This window comes from Ylistrum balloti, unplaced genomic scaffold (genome assembly GCF_031769215.1).
Source record: "Ylistrum balloti isolate Yb309-2 unplaced genomic scaffold, AGI_CSIRO_Ybal_v1 Utg370026, whole genome shotgun sequence".
Lineage (NCBI taxonomy): Eukaryota > Metazoa > Mollusca > Bivalvia > Pectinida > Pectinidae > Ylistrum > Ylistrum balloti.
Window position 1 is genome coordinate 223016 of NW_026782091.1, and position 15658 is coordinate 238673.

The window sequence follows — 15658 nt, forward strand, 5'->3', positions numbered from 1 at the left end:
ATAATATCTTTAAACCTGGCATTGCTGTTGTGTTGTTTTAAGAATGAATGTCTTTCCTGTGTCATTGTCATTTGACTTTGATGTTATCAACAAGTAGGGCAGAAAAAAACTTGTGTGACACTTAAACACGTGCCAGAGATATGCTAATGTTCTAATTATGACAAAGATAAGAAAACACGCATAGTTTTCCTGTCTACTGTTTATGTAAATCAACTGACAAATATGAATACCACATTTTTTTTAAAAATCAGTTGATATCATGGTCTTCAAGCGGAGCTTGGTAAATACATCAAATTAATAATAGAACCTATTCTAGCATGACTTGTATAAAAATAGCTGTATGTAACCGGGTCAGTCCATTTGTTACTTTGATATACATATAGATGTAAGCCATATATCTAAGATTACCTTACTTTAGCATCTGGCTGTGAAATTATCAGGTGTATATATATAGGACATGCTCTACCAAAATAGATCCATTATCCAGCAGACATTCTAAGGGCCTCTCAGCAGCTAACTGTTGTTAGGTTTAAACAATTCCAATGATTCACAGAAAACAGCAAAAATGAAATATTGAATGGACTGTATTGCTGCTGTTGTAAACATTTAGAGGTAAATAGAAAAACATGGAATAGCTCATGTGTGTTTTTATATCAAAATCAGCACAATACTTTTGTCATAAAACTAACCAGTCATACAGCAAATGGTCTTTGTGTGATGTTAGTAGGGGTTGCCTCCCTTGCACTAGCAAAGCAGGATCATAGCTTTTAAAAAAGATTCTTTTTATTAGATTTTTGTAAAGATATTTTTAACCTTTTTAAATGTATTGAAAGGAGACAAGTTATTTTGAATAGCAATGTGGTTAAAAAGGTCTGCAAGCTAAGTGATAATAAAAGAAAGATGTAAATGAATGCTGGGCTTTGAGAATGAGCTGTGTACATAAATATACATGGTGTAGATTCTAGAGAAGTTTATTGTGCAAGTTCTGATTATGTAATTGTGGAGTATATATAGGTTAAATTTGTTTCAGCTTAACGTGGATGTGTACAGGGTCCACCCACTGATGGTGTGTGGTTGTTTCACCCCAAGCGGCATCTCCGAGATTGTCGGCTGTCACAAGGTTTACCTCTTACATTGTTATGGTTGGGGGAAAATTTGTGTGAATCTTCCCGGCCACAATTGGTATAGCTCTACCCAGACATTGATGAAAGGTCAATAACCAGTCTAGGGACCAGACTAACTAAAGACGAAAAAAAATCCCACCATATATACATATATGGGCAGACTGTTACTGATAAACTGTCGATCTAAGTTCATATACAGATACATTTCTTCGTGTGAATATGAAGGCAGCATTTTCACTGATGTAAACTGACACAATACAAAATCTGAAGTCCACTTTCTACATATGTTGGAGTTTTAAAGAGATATTTGTTTGGAGTAACGAAGTTTATCACCTGGCCACGGACATTGGTTGCAGCCATGATGTATTCATTCTATAACACAACAGGATACAACTACTATCGGGACTCGTTTCATTTAACGGAGCGTGAAATTGCTATTTTTAAAAGCCTGAAAGGTTGGTTTCTTTCCAGATTGTTGATCAATAGTTGTACGGATACCAAATTTAATAAGAAAGTCGAAAGTTTTTTAAAACTGATAATAGATCATAATTTGAAAACTTTACTTTAAAAGATTGGCTTTGACACGCGGTAGATAAAAGGACATGTAGGAGAGAATCGCAAATATTGATTACTTTTTCAGTTCTCTTTTTGGTGGATAATTTTGTTGATTTTTTAAAAGTTTGATCATAGTTATCTAAAATAAAAATCAAAGTACTGTTAATGAAGATGTTTAATTAATTGGTTGTCACTCATTTTTATTGTAAATCTGTCGCAACACAAGTTTAACTTACTTTACAATGTGATGTCATATTTTATCTAACTTATTAAAATGGATTGGTTACGAAAAAATGTTGAGTAACTGGTGATGTTATCCTGATTTTAAACAACATGGATGCAACAGACTTGGTATACACATGTTTGTTCACCTTTATTTTTTAAAATAATAATATTTATTATTCAAATGTTTAATACTGGTTTTTAATATGAAGAATCATCAAACAGTTAAAAAGATATATGAAAATATACAAGATATCATCATTCCATTAAATATTTCATCAGTCTGTCACAAATAAACAGGTGATATATTGATGCACATATTTTTAAATGCTAAAATGTATTTATATGTTAATTTTCTTTTTTTGAACAGAACTTACAATTTCATGGTTAAGTAAAATTTGAGCACATATCTATTTTTGCTTGTGATAACGTTTTAATTTAAATAAAATCATAGTCACGTGTAGATATTTATTATTTTAAGTCCACAAATAATTTTTTTGGTTATGTCTGTATGAAGTAGCAGAAGTCCTTTGACTATACTTTGTGTTGAATTATGATAATAATATGGTGAAGGAAAGCCCTATAGAGAAGTATTTTTATCGGCTTTAGAGGGAATAGAATGAAACAAAATTTATAATGATGCTGATGGTAAGTGCACATAATAATATCTTTGATAGACTCCATATATGGACATATCTGCTTTGTTCGGACAGGATAGGATGGTCAGGTCCAAAATAAAATAATTGATAATTACAGAAAAGCGGGACCTGAATTAAGCACAGTTTTGTTGCTTTGGAGATTTATAGCTCTAAGACAGAAATAATCTGTCTTTATGTTACGGAAGCAATAAAGAATACAGGTTGGTTGAAAGGAGCTCCGAGTAAAGAACATGATAAAATACAGGCCAGACGTGAAACAGTCCAAAGGGGCTCAGACTTACAGAAATATAGAGGCATGCAGGTTAGGTGTGGAACAGTCCAAAGGGGTCCTGAGTTAGGAGGGATTCCCTGTGGAGGGAGAATGATATTGATGACAAGGGTGCAGTACGATATAGTCCTGAAATGCTCTGATTAAGGACAGCATGACACACGGGTACAGTGTCTGATCCAAAGGGACCCTTATCAAAGCTAAGGGATGGGTACAGATGATTGGCCTTAGAGTGCTATCTAATGAACGAGATATGACCTAGTACAGAAGTATATGGTCCTGATTAGGGGCTACCAAATAAAGGAGATTATGAAAGGTGACAAAAGTATATGGTCCTGGTTAGGGACTACCAGATAAGGGAGGTAATGACGGGGGGACTGAAGAATATGCTCCTGATAAAGGATACCAAATAAAGGAGATAATAAAAGGGGACATGGTCCTCATTAGTGGCTTAATTAATATGGGAGACAATAACAGGGGACAGATGTATATGGTTCTCGTAAGGAAGCTTCCCAATAAGGGAAATGATAACATGGGACAGATGTATATGGTCTTGATTAGGGGCATATAAACAAGGGAGATAAAGACAGGCGACTCAAGTATATGGTCCTGATTAGGGGCTTCCAAACAAGGGAGATAATGACAGGGGACTTAAATATGTGTCGTCCTAATAAGTGACTTCCAAACAAGGAAGGTAATGACAGGGGACAAATGTATCTGGTCTTTATTAGTGACTTCCAAACAAGGGAAATTATGACAGGGGACAAATGTATCTGATCTTTACTAGTGACTTCCAAACAAGGGAGATAATGACAGGGGATAGACGTATATTTTCCTGATTTGGGGTTACCAAAAAAGATAATGACCGAGGAAATCATTAACTCTATTATTTTTTATCATTTCCCTAATTTGGTTGTACAGAAGATATGAATGAACAAAATGATTGGACAAAATACAAGACGCAGTGTAGCCTGATTAGGTCAAATAAAGAATACATGTTACCAATGTAAGGGACTAAAGGCTCTAAAAGAATCACAGGACAGAGTATCGCAATATACAGTTGTGAAAATGAAAGTGTAGTACTAATCTATACATATTTTGAATGCATGTAAAAAATGAAAGCCAATTACTATGTAATGGTTTGTAGCAAGAAATGACACAATTGGCATTTCTATGAATTTTTTATCCTTTCAGGGTTTTCTCCAGGCCCGTACAATTGTAATGAGCCAGCAATTGACATGAGAACACATAATGGCCGTCGTACCAGCCCAACCAACTCAACAAGCTCTTCACATATAAAGGAGGAACACATCTCAGATTCGGAGGACAAGAACTCAATAGATGGGGACAGGCTCATCTCCAATGCTGTCGGTATGTATCTATGGAATATAACCATCCCCTCTCTGGTGTTCTCAAGAATTTGGTCTGAAGCATTCTTGGGGAAAGGCCTCAATTTTGTGTGAATGGTGGGTCTGGCAACCCCGGGAGCATGAGGGGCAGGGCCTAATAAGAAAAATCAATTTATTTCTTTAATTTCTTGTTATTTAGGAATTGCATGATATTTTCCAAATTTGGTCTGAAGCATGTTTAGAAGAAGGAGAATATGTTTTGTATAAATGGTGGGTCTTGGCCACCCTGGGGCCTGAGTGGTAGGGCACCATCAGGAAAATTTGTCAGTTTCTTTAAAATCTATCTTGTTCTTTAGGAATAGCAGGATATTTTCTAAATTTGATCTGAAATATGCTTGTGTAAAGAAAAATTAGTTTTATACAAAGTGTGGGTTTCAGAGATTAACATCTGATCTCTGTCCCCACCCCTAGGGGATTTGAAGCTGTATCTGTGGAGTGAGGCTTATCAAAGGAAATATTTTCCTTCTAAAGAAATGTAAAGTTTTGCATTATCAACTTAATTATTCATGTGAGCGATACAGACCCTCTGGGCCTCTTGTTTTTCTCTTTTTTATGACCCGAGGGGTCAGGATGACCTTTAGCCACCATGTTTTGTTTAGCGTCAGTGGAATTCAAGTGAAACTTGCCTTCAGCAAAGCTGAGATGGTTCTGACCAAGTGTTGTTATTTTTCGGGCCATTCCAAAATCGAGTATGGCCAACATGGCTACCTCCTTCATAAATACATTTTAAAGTTCATCTCGACTTCTACTGGTGTTATTCACCTGAAAATTGGTGGGGATGTTAAGGAAAGGAAGCTGACAAAGTTTTGTCTTTTTTTGGCCTCTTCAAACGTTCAATATGGCAGCCATGGTGGCCATTTTGTGACATGATAGTGCAGTCATGGTTTCTTTGAACAATACAAGTGCAGTCATGGTTTCTTTGAACAATACATATGTTAAACTTCAAGTACTATTGGTTTGATTGAGCTGAAACTTGCCAGTATTCATGCTTACTGATAACGATCATTTTCTACCTAACTTAATTATTTTCTGTCATTGGTATATCTATTCATGTCTCTCCTAGTCTATTGTTATCATTATGTCACAAGGTGGTGTGTTATGCCACTGTGTCCAGGTTAACTATAACATTTCAGTGACCTTTAAATGATCCCATTTTCTGTAAACATAACAATCTTCCATTTTAATGGTGTTGTTTGAAGCTTAGAATTTGTTGTTGCTGCTGCTTTGTGCTGTAATGCCAGAAGAATTCAAATGTGTGATTGCATTCTTATGTAACTGTTATTTGGATGTGTATTTAGACTGGTATGCATTGTAGTAAAAAAACATGTATAACAACATCCATAACCATACCTCGTACAATGAGATGACTATCAGAAATTCACAGCAGGGACAAAACTGGTTTTGTGTTTTTTGTTTTTTTCAGTCTTAGTAATCATAAGATGTGAAATTTAACACAATTCATTGAGTGTATGATAAAGAATCACAAGGTTGTTTGTTTCCAATTGGCATTCGTTATATATCAAATTTACATGGGAGAACCAACACTCTTAAAGTTAACAATGTTAAAGTTAAAAATTTACGCGATATAAAAAACAACAATTAGAATGCCTCTGAGACCTCCCCTCTGTGCTGACAATATCTTCCGGCCATTGTATCTAAGGAAGTGGCAGACATTTTAGTCCAGGCCTTGCTTGGAAACGTATACTGGCATCCAAGGGTATAAAGGGTCTGTGGCCTGTCAAACCATTTATCATTATTTCAATGTAGGCGCAACGTGACTAATAGGTACATTGCATGAGAGCATTTACTTGCTTCAATTTTTTTTTCTTCTGAGTGACTGAATAACCTGGAAATGAAGATTTTACATGTATTTATGACAAACAGATATAATTTAGCCATATAACGGAAATACACATTTGTTTATGTTACGATTTACACAGCTTGAACAGTGCATTCTGGAAAATATACATAAGATGTCATCAAATGAATAAGTTCGGCAAAACCTGCCGTGTTTTTATCTTGAGTTTTAGCATAAATTCCTCTGTAATAAGCTTTACTATTTCCAGTTATTTCCATGAGAGACAGACTTTACTAGTAAAATTTTAGACAATCTATGACGGGTCGTATCTTTGCGCAGGTTTTACTTCTCAAGCATTTACATAACCAAGATTGAGAAAACAAAATAATAGTGGTCATATGTTACACAGCATTTTTCGAGCACTTCAGTGATATAGTAAAAATTGGTCATGTCCAAATTTTGGTGCCCATGCGCATGTTTCCGGATATATGCGATGGATTGAAGGGAATTTCCTCTGTTCCTTCAGTTTTATTATATCTTTTTAATAAATTTTTGGATAGCTGAGAAGAACTGATCATCTTCATGCAAGTTCAAAGTTCTCGAGTGAGTGCAATGTTTTTGGTTACGCTTACGTGTAATCATGTAATATACAGGTGAGTTTCACTTTGGGCTGTCAGTGTTGAAATGAAAACTGGTTTGACAGGTTGCAAAGCTTTTATACCCTGGGATGCCCGTACTCATTTCCAAGCAAGGCTTGGACTAAAATGTTGACCACTTACGCTGACCGGAAGATATCGTTATCATAGGGAGCCTCTCCGAAGCATTTGGGAAACGGAAACTTTTTTTTATATCTCAAAATAAATTCTTTTTAAGTTGCATTTAAAGTGTGAGATTGTGGCTGTGTTCCTGGATGGATACCATTTAGTAATCACTAGAGGTCCTTCCTATGTGGTAAACATGTAAATATGATAAAGAATTCTAAACATCCACGAGTGATTTTGTTAATTGTAATGATACTGGTATCGTCCACTTGTTTCAATGTCACATTGTTTATCTAACAACTGTGACCTTCTTGAGCTGCAAAATTGTACTTCAGAACATACGAAAGTCAAAAAAGTTGTCCTGATGATGGCCGAATAGAGATCGAAAAATGTCACAAAACTGCTCTCAGATGTTGAGAATGCTGTATTATATTTACATATAATTTACATGGACCTTTAAGATAAGAACTTAAAACAAATAACTTTTCCCAGAAGGACTGACGAAAGGAATAATTTAGAAATTGTTTTTACTGTCATCATGTCACAGATGGTGACAACATGTATGGTGTAATATATGACGTGTTAAGCCCAATAATAAAAAGTAGATATTTGTTAGGGAGTGCACATATTGGTTAGGGAGTGCATATATTGATTTCCTTTAAGCACTTTCACAGATATTTAAGAAGTATCTTAACAGAATTATGATATGGATTGAGATATTTCAAGATTTGTTTTCTTTTTGTATTGCACACAATATGAGGTCCAGTCTCTTCCTCCTCTTTATACAGATTTCAAAAATTTCTGCAGGGGTACTATTTCATAATGCTGTAAAAACTTTGAGAAACTCATTACACAAACTGGTCAAAGTTTTGTTTCGCTATCTCCTGTATCTTATTCTCCTACATTAGTTCTAGGCATGTGGTTTCACCTTGGTAAGGGGATGTGTCTTGTAGTATTAGGGGATGTGTCTTGTTGTATCAGGTGATGTGTCTTGTATCAGGGGATGTGTCTTGTTGTATCAGGGGATGTGTCTTATAGTATCAGTAGATGTCTTGTAGTATCAAGGGATGTGTCTTGTAGTATCAGGGATGTGTCTTGTAGTATCAAGGGATGTCTTGTAGTATTGATGTGTCTTATTGTATCAGGGGATGTGTCTTATAGTATCCGTGGATGTGTCTTGTAGTATCAGGGATGTGTCTTGTAGTATCAGGGTTGTGTCTTGTAGTATCAAGGATTGTCTTGTAGTATCAAGGGATGTCTTATAGTATCAGGGGAGGTGTCTTATTGTATCAATTGATGTGTCTTATAGTATCCGTGGATGTGTCTTGTAGTATCAGGGATGCGTCTTGTAGTATCAGGGATGTGTCTTGTAGTATCAAGGATTGTCTTGTAGTATCAGGGGATGTGTCTTGTAGTATCAGTGGATGTGTCTTGTAGTATCAGGGATGTGTCTTGTAGTATCAGTAGATGTGTCTTATAGTATCAGGGATGTGTCTTGTAGTATCAGGGTTGTGTCTTGTAGTATCAGGGATGTGTCTTGCAGTATCAGGGATGTGTCTTGTAGTATCAGTGGATGTGTCTTGTAATATCAGGGATGTGTCTTGTAGTAACAGGGATGTGTCTTGTCTCAGGAGATGTGTCTTGTTGTATCAAGGGATGTGTCTTGTAGTATCAGTGGATGTGTCTTATAGTATCAAAAGTTGGTCAATCTGACCTATTTTTGACCTTTGACTTGCTTCAAAGAAAAAGTTTGTCTTCTCTTACACTACTTTTCAGTGGACCTCGTACTTGGGATATGGTATCACCTTGGTGTTGATAAATAGGGGACTGTAATTTGAAGATGTCTTGTTTCAGATATATTTTTAGATGCATTCCTTCAAACTTCTTTTAACTTTTTTGATAAATCTGTAATGGGTGAAATGCATGTTGGAAGTGAACTCAAACACACAGATTTACTGGTGCATTTGAATTGTGTTGTATTGAAAGAATTGTACACAGTGTGATGTTTGTGACACAAAATCTGACAGTTAAGAGTGAGTTATCAAGTACAAAATCAAGTCTGAATATGGAACTGCCACTAAAGATTTTATGTTGTTCTTATCAGGAGTGTTCACAATTACAGTATTTATCCAACAATAAGTGAAAATTGAAATGTAATGCTGTTTCATGAATGTTCTGTAATAAGCCCACCCCTTGATTTTGGGTCAAGGGTAATGTGCTGGCTCCCTGGGCTTATTGCCGGATAAACATTGGGTTATTTGAATGACGTTGATCTGGGATAGCATTTACTGGAAATGCTTTCTATTATTAGGTTGAACCACTAACCCTTTACTGATATCTAGACTGAATGCTTACCTTGATTGGGTTGAGCCAGTTTATTGGGTCATCAGACCCGACGTGTCAAGAAGACCTATCACTATCGTGCACTGTCTGTCGTCGTGCGTCGTCTGTAAACTTTTCCTTTTCAGTGCTACTCTAGCTTAACGCCTTGGCTGATTTCAACCAAATTTGATAGGGCCCGAAAAGGGGAAGTTAGACAATATTTTGGTTCAGAACACTACTCCTTCTTAATACCTGTGTAGATTTCAACCCAATTTGGTCTGAAACAATTCAGAAAAATTGTTTCAACCCCTACAGACCTGGAGGTGGATGGGAGTTTCTGATACTTTCAAGGAATGTTCAAAATTTGAATTTATCAGATTCTTCAGACCACCATCAGCAAATTCTGTGGTTTGTCCATCCATCTGTCGATTCTCAGAAGACAGTTAACGGCCATGGCCATCTTGTTTGTCCCAACAATTATCAGGAATGCTTTCCATTATTTGGTTAAACAAGTCTAATTTATTTAGTGATAACCTCAGGTAGGAAGATGTAGTTTAATTGGTAATGAAATGATAAGTGATGAATTTTTAGGAAGATCTTTCTGAAATTTTACATATGTGTTCCCCTTGGATGGATATTAGCCAAGTCAAAATGTAACAGAGGTCATTATATATTTGATGCCTCCACTAAGGATCAAATTTGGTATCTGTGCTGTACCAATGTAATTCTCTATGAGAAACTCCCCCTAGTTGAGTTGGTAGGAAGGGTTAAAAATAGTTTTGTTTGTTGGTAGGAAAGAAAGATATGGCCACCAAAAAGCTGTCATTTAATTCAGACTCAAACTTTTGATGGGTACACTACAAAAGAAATTCTATTCAATGGTTCCACTTGGGTCTTGCTTGTGATGTCAATTTGCATTTGGTGTGTGGTCAAGTCTAAACAGATGTCAGCTGTTGTATCTTATCTCTTCATAGTGATCATTGCATCATAAGATAAGCCCATCTTATGGCATGTGTTTCTTGGTATTTGTGGTCAAGGTCACATAAAATCCAACATCAAGGTCATGAAGGAAAGTGTTACATAACATCAAGGGTTGATATTATTGAGGCTGATGTGAAGTTAATCAGGATACAGGACACCAATCCCTGCCTGCCATATATGCCAGCATTGTTCAGTCACATGACCTTGAGATAATCCCCAGTCATGTGACTGATCATGACTAAGCCTATCTCTTGCCTGTCCCATACCACTGAGACTGAAGAAGTCTGCTCGATAGAAGGCAAAATCTACCTGAATGTTAGTTTTTTGTTGAGTATCTATGTTTAAAATCATTATTTGGAATGATGTGAAGTTTATGTGAAAAAGAACTTCAAGGTCACAAAAATGAAATATGTTGTCATTTACATAAAGTGATTTTGTGGAGATTTACTGTTTTCTCATTAATGTAAGGTTAAGGCCAAAGAAATCTTCTTCAAGTTAAATAAAATTTGTATTTTATTGTATTTGCCTCTGCAAGGAATCAAACCTGGAACCATTGGTTTATTTGTCAATACTCAATTGATAGAGCTTAGTAGTATGTTACAGCTTATTTTTAGGAAATGACATATTCCCCTCTTCTCAATATTCCAGGTATAATTAGTAATGGTTGTGGCACAAGGCTTAGGATTTTGTCATGATTTCCCCAAGTCCTTACATGGCGCCAGTGAAACAGAGGTCATTATCTATTTCAATGTATCTGCTAAGGATAAAAACCAGGTCGTCTTGCTTCCTTGTCTTTAATTCCACTTAATACATGAAAGAGAACTTTGAATTTTCTTTTACTGACCTGTATATTGTGGCTAGTATTAACAAGAGTGTCTTTCAAAACGGTTTGACAGAGACTTTAACCAGATGTTACATGATGAAATTTCAAAAGTCATTGGCTATATTAATTAAGGCTACACTCAGGTATCTTGGTTATAAACAATGCATGATTTCATAATGAAGTTATTTTTTTTAATTAATACCCAGGTGAGCTGTTGGTGTATAATGAATGTGTAACAATCTACTAATGGTGAAATTATATCTACACATAATACAGATATGCATTGTGAAACGGCAATGGTGAACAGTGTTGTAGGAAGGTCAAAGTTGAGAAAAGTAAAATTCCTTTCTGATATAGATCTACATTTGATAATAAAGAAATAATTGAAATCCTGCAGAAAAATCTCTTAATTGGAAAATTATATTCCATTTAAATGTTATTTCTGTAATACACAATGATATGTGTGGGTTTTTTATATATAATTCATGACTTTCTGCTTATTAAAAACTCAAAAAAAAGAAAGGCGTGCTGAAATATCTCCCTTCCATATCTTTATGAACATGACCGGACTATTTTAGTTCTGTGGGTCATTGATCTATTAGAGTTAAATGGTGTCTTGCTATGTTTCCCAATATCTCTTAAAGATATCCTGGTCATGGCACCTTGATGGGCAGACACCAGTTGAGTGATGTGTCAAAACCAAGGCCAGTCATGTCTAGTGTTTTCTTGGGCTATTTTCTGAAAGGCTCTTGTACGTAGAATCTAACGAATTTTGCGTGATATTTTCGTACGAGGAACATTAGCATTACTGGGAGACAACATTGTCAGGTATTGTATCTAGTGATGTGGAGTTATGTGTCTTTTATGTGTGCTTCAATGATGCTTTTTGGTAATATAATTGTTTAATGTCTCTCTGTGATTTCTTTATTATAAATCAGAAAGAAAAACTGGTGCCGATTTAATGCTAATTTTTAAAGCAACCTTTTTGTCCAATACACGAACCAGAAGTTTTATAGCCACAAATATTTTCTGATCTGTCTGCAGGGAAATCCATGTGTCATTTTAGTTTGAAGATTAGCAAATTCAAGGTCACATCATGGAAGCAGATTGTTCTCTTAAGACTGTCATGAAAGTTTTACATGATACCAGCATAGATGTTTTCCGTCTGTATCTCCTAGGAGTTTTGTAAGGATATATATTAGGCACTTTACCCAAACATAACTAAATCAATCAGACAGTGTCTCACATACTATAAAGTTATGCACTTCTGGCTAACAATGTGAAAACAAAGTTATCTGAAACATTGTTGACTAATAAATAGTGACTTTTCACTACAAAATGTGTTTTTCTTATGAATTTTTGTATAAAAGTGTATGTTTTAAGTAGAAATAAGACAAAAGAGGAAAGGTATTGCATTTTGTTATTTCTGGAGAAGGTTGAAACATCATTGTGAATATGATTCGTGGTAAATACCACTTCAGTAATGTCTGTGATCAGACTTGACATTAAGGGGCAAGTTTGTTTTGATGTAGTTAAACTACAGCAAAACCCAAATTCCTGTAATCACAGCTTGAATGCCTTTTATTTGTCAAACTTATCTTTGAGTTCCAATTTTATAATTATTAAGTGGTTTCTAGGTAATCTATTCACTTCATTCCTGGCCAAAAAATTCAGATAGCGAGTTTTCACAGTTTATAAGTAACCCTGATATTTTATATCCTGTAACAAATTTTAGGTAATTGATTATGTAATCATTTTGATTTGCAAATAATGCTGAACCTTACTCAAAAACATAAACAGAAAAAGATATATTTCATCAAATTATCAGTAACAGTAGTGGTTATAACCGAGCCAAGGACACTAAGTGGCGCGATGCATGATTGTTTTTCTTTAAACCACTGGGTGTGGGGGATGATGTCACACTTTGTGTTGTCTGGTTGACAATTAACACTTGTTTAAAGTTATAGTAACAGAACTTGAATTTGTTGCCTGAATTCCATGCCCTGTATTTACAGGCACTTATGTATAATGCATAGTGTATACTAGTTTGACCTGTTCTGTAAGGAGCTGGTTTATAAATTAAAGTTATGCCTCTCTACCAGTTCTGAAATGTTTGGTCAGCTTGAAGAGTCATGCTTATTTTGAAAATTAGTGTTTTGAGCAGATTTTAATTTTTTTTTTTTTCAAATGTTGTTTCCATTTTTTTATTCAGGTGAATGTTTTAAATCGGTGCAATCATTCAACTTTGAATTTTTAAAAATTTTGAATATATACAAAAGATTTAATTTTTTGGTTGTTTGTCATTAAGTAATTAAGTCTTTGACCGAGATCTGTATTAAATTATAGGCAAAAGAGGATGAATATGATTGAACAACTTTGTATTACATGTGTGTCATTTACACCTAGCGACCTCGTTTGTTGCCCTGTAGTGAATTCAACATAGTCAAAATACAGAACAAGGTAATACTGACGTCACTGTGGTTTTGTTAAAATGGGTTAAATACTTCAGTGGGTTTGGTTTAAAATCTATTCACTATTAACTACCCTAGAACATACTATTAAAGTGCTGATTAACTGGACTTGAAATTCTACTCAGTGTAGATAATGCAAAATGCTAAAAATTACAAATACAGTTTATAAATGCCATGATTAAGAATGAGGGAGAAACTATAACACTTGTGAAGAACTGTAACATAGCTATATATTTATAATAGTCCATCCCTGTATTACGAAATGTGTACACCTTTAGTCAACATGTTTTGGGAAATCCCAAATACAGATCTGAATCATATGTGTCGATGAAATTACAAGGTAGGTCACCTTGACTATGTGGCATGATATTACCATGGGTCGATCATTGTTATATGATGTTTGATCATCAATGAATATTTTGTGATTGTGTGCCTTTTGTGATTTGATAATGTGAAAAACATTGTAAAAGTTCTTCTATAAGTCAATCTGATCAAATTTCTCTAAAAACAAATATACTGAAAAGATGTAAATTTTATAGACTCATTTTAGCTAGAATTAAGCTTATCAGTGAACAACTTGTTTCTAGAAAATTTCAATCTAAAAACTTGATCATACCTGGAATTTGATAACAGATTTAAATGATATGCATATTTAAGTTTTTATTTACATATATTGACCTTATATACATACAAAGTGAGTCATTTAGTTTTGTTACAGTACATGCTGTCTCGGATCTCGTTCAGATTAAAATCACTTTAATTGAAAGTACAACAAGAATGTTAATGTACATTTGATTTAATGATTAGAGTAGGTGTTCAGTACCTCCAGCAGTGTCTTTCTGTAGATGATTCTGTGTCTGTTTCACACATCATCAAACATTTCGTACATTACTCTGTCAGTGTTTGTTTCACATATCACCTGACATTCTGTAGATGATTTGAACTATGTATGTTTCACATATCACCTGACATTCTATAGATGACTCTAACAGTGCCTGTTTCACATATCACCTGACATTCTGTAGATGACTCCAGCAGTGCCTGTTTCACATATCACCTGACATTCTGGAGATAACACTAACAGTGCCTGTTTCACATATCACCTGACATTCTGTAGATGATTTGAACTATGTATGTTTCACATATCACCTGACATTCTGTAGATGACTCCAGCAGTGCCTGTTTCATATATCACCTGATATTCTGTAGATGATTCTAACAGTGCCTGTTTCACATATCACCTGACATTCTGTAGATGACTCTAACAGTGCCTGTTTCACATATCACCTGACATTCTGGAGATAACACTAACAGTGCCTGTTTCACATATCACCTGACATTCTGTAGATGACTCCAGCAGTGCTTGTTTCACATATCACCTGACATTCTGTAGATGACTCCAGCAGTGCCTGTTTCACATATCACCTGACATTCTGTAGATGACTCCAGCAGTGCCTGTTTCACATATCACCTGACATTCTGTAGATAACACTAACAGTGTATGTTTCACATATCACCTGACATTTTGTAGATGACTCCAGCAGTGCCTGTTTCACATATCACCTGACATTCTGGAGATAACACTTACAGTGCCTGTTTCATATATCACCTGATATTCTGTAGATGATTCTAACAGTGCCTGTTTCACATATCACCTGACATTCTGTAGATGACTCTAACAGTGCCTGTTTCACATATCACCTGACATTCTGGAGATAACACTAACAGTGCCTGTTTCACATATCACCTGACATTCTGTAGATGACTCCAGCAGTGCCTGTTTCACATATCACCTGACATTCTGTAGATGACTCTAACAGTGCCTGTTTCACATATCACCTGACATTCTGTAGATAATTTGAACTATGTATGTTTCACATATCACCTGACATTCTGTAGATAATTTGAACTATATATGTTTCACATGTCATGTAGGATTTTACCATTTTTACTGTATTTATCTTGCAATAAGCCACTGGTATCAACACATTACCTATTACTCAAAGCCAAAGACTGGGCTTATTACAGGACACAAAGATAGCGATGGTTGATAGTTCTACTGAGTAACATGTTACATTAGTGACAGGGGCTTATTATAAGGCAAGGATATAATATTTATTGGTAATTTTACTGAAAGTCATTAACTGTAGACAAGTTTATTGGCAGGCATGTGGTTATTTTCAGATAAATACTGTAAATTGTTACTAAATGTTGATGAAAGACTACTCTATACAGAAATAGATATAACAATTGTATATTACAGAA

At 35.1% G+C, this 15658-nt stretch overlaps 1 protein-coding gene across 1 annotated transcript in view; it reads left to right on the forward strand.

The window, feature by feature from the left end:
- Nucleotides 1–1482: 1482 nt before the first annotated feature.
- Nucleotides 1483–15658, forward strand: part of LOC132548787 (probable nuclear hormone receptor HR3) — a 64276-nt gene continuing 50100 nt past the window's right edge. Inside the window, exons 1-2 of the mRNA XM_060212680.1 lie at nt 1483–1579; nt 4023–4199. Of these exons, the coding sequence (XP_060068663.1) occupies nt 1483–1579; nt 4023–4199 (274 nt within the window). The remainder of the gene's footprint in view (nt 1580–4022; nt 4200–15658) is intronic.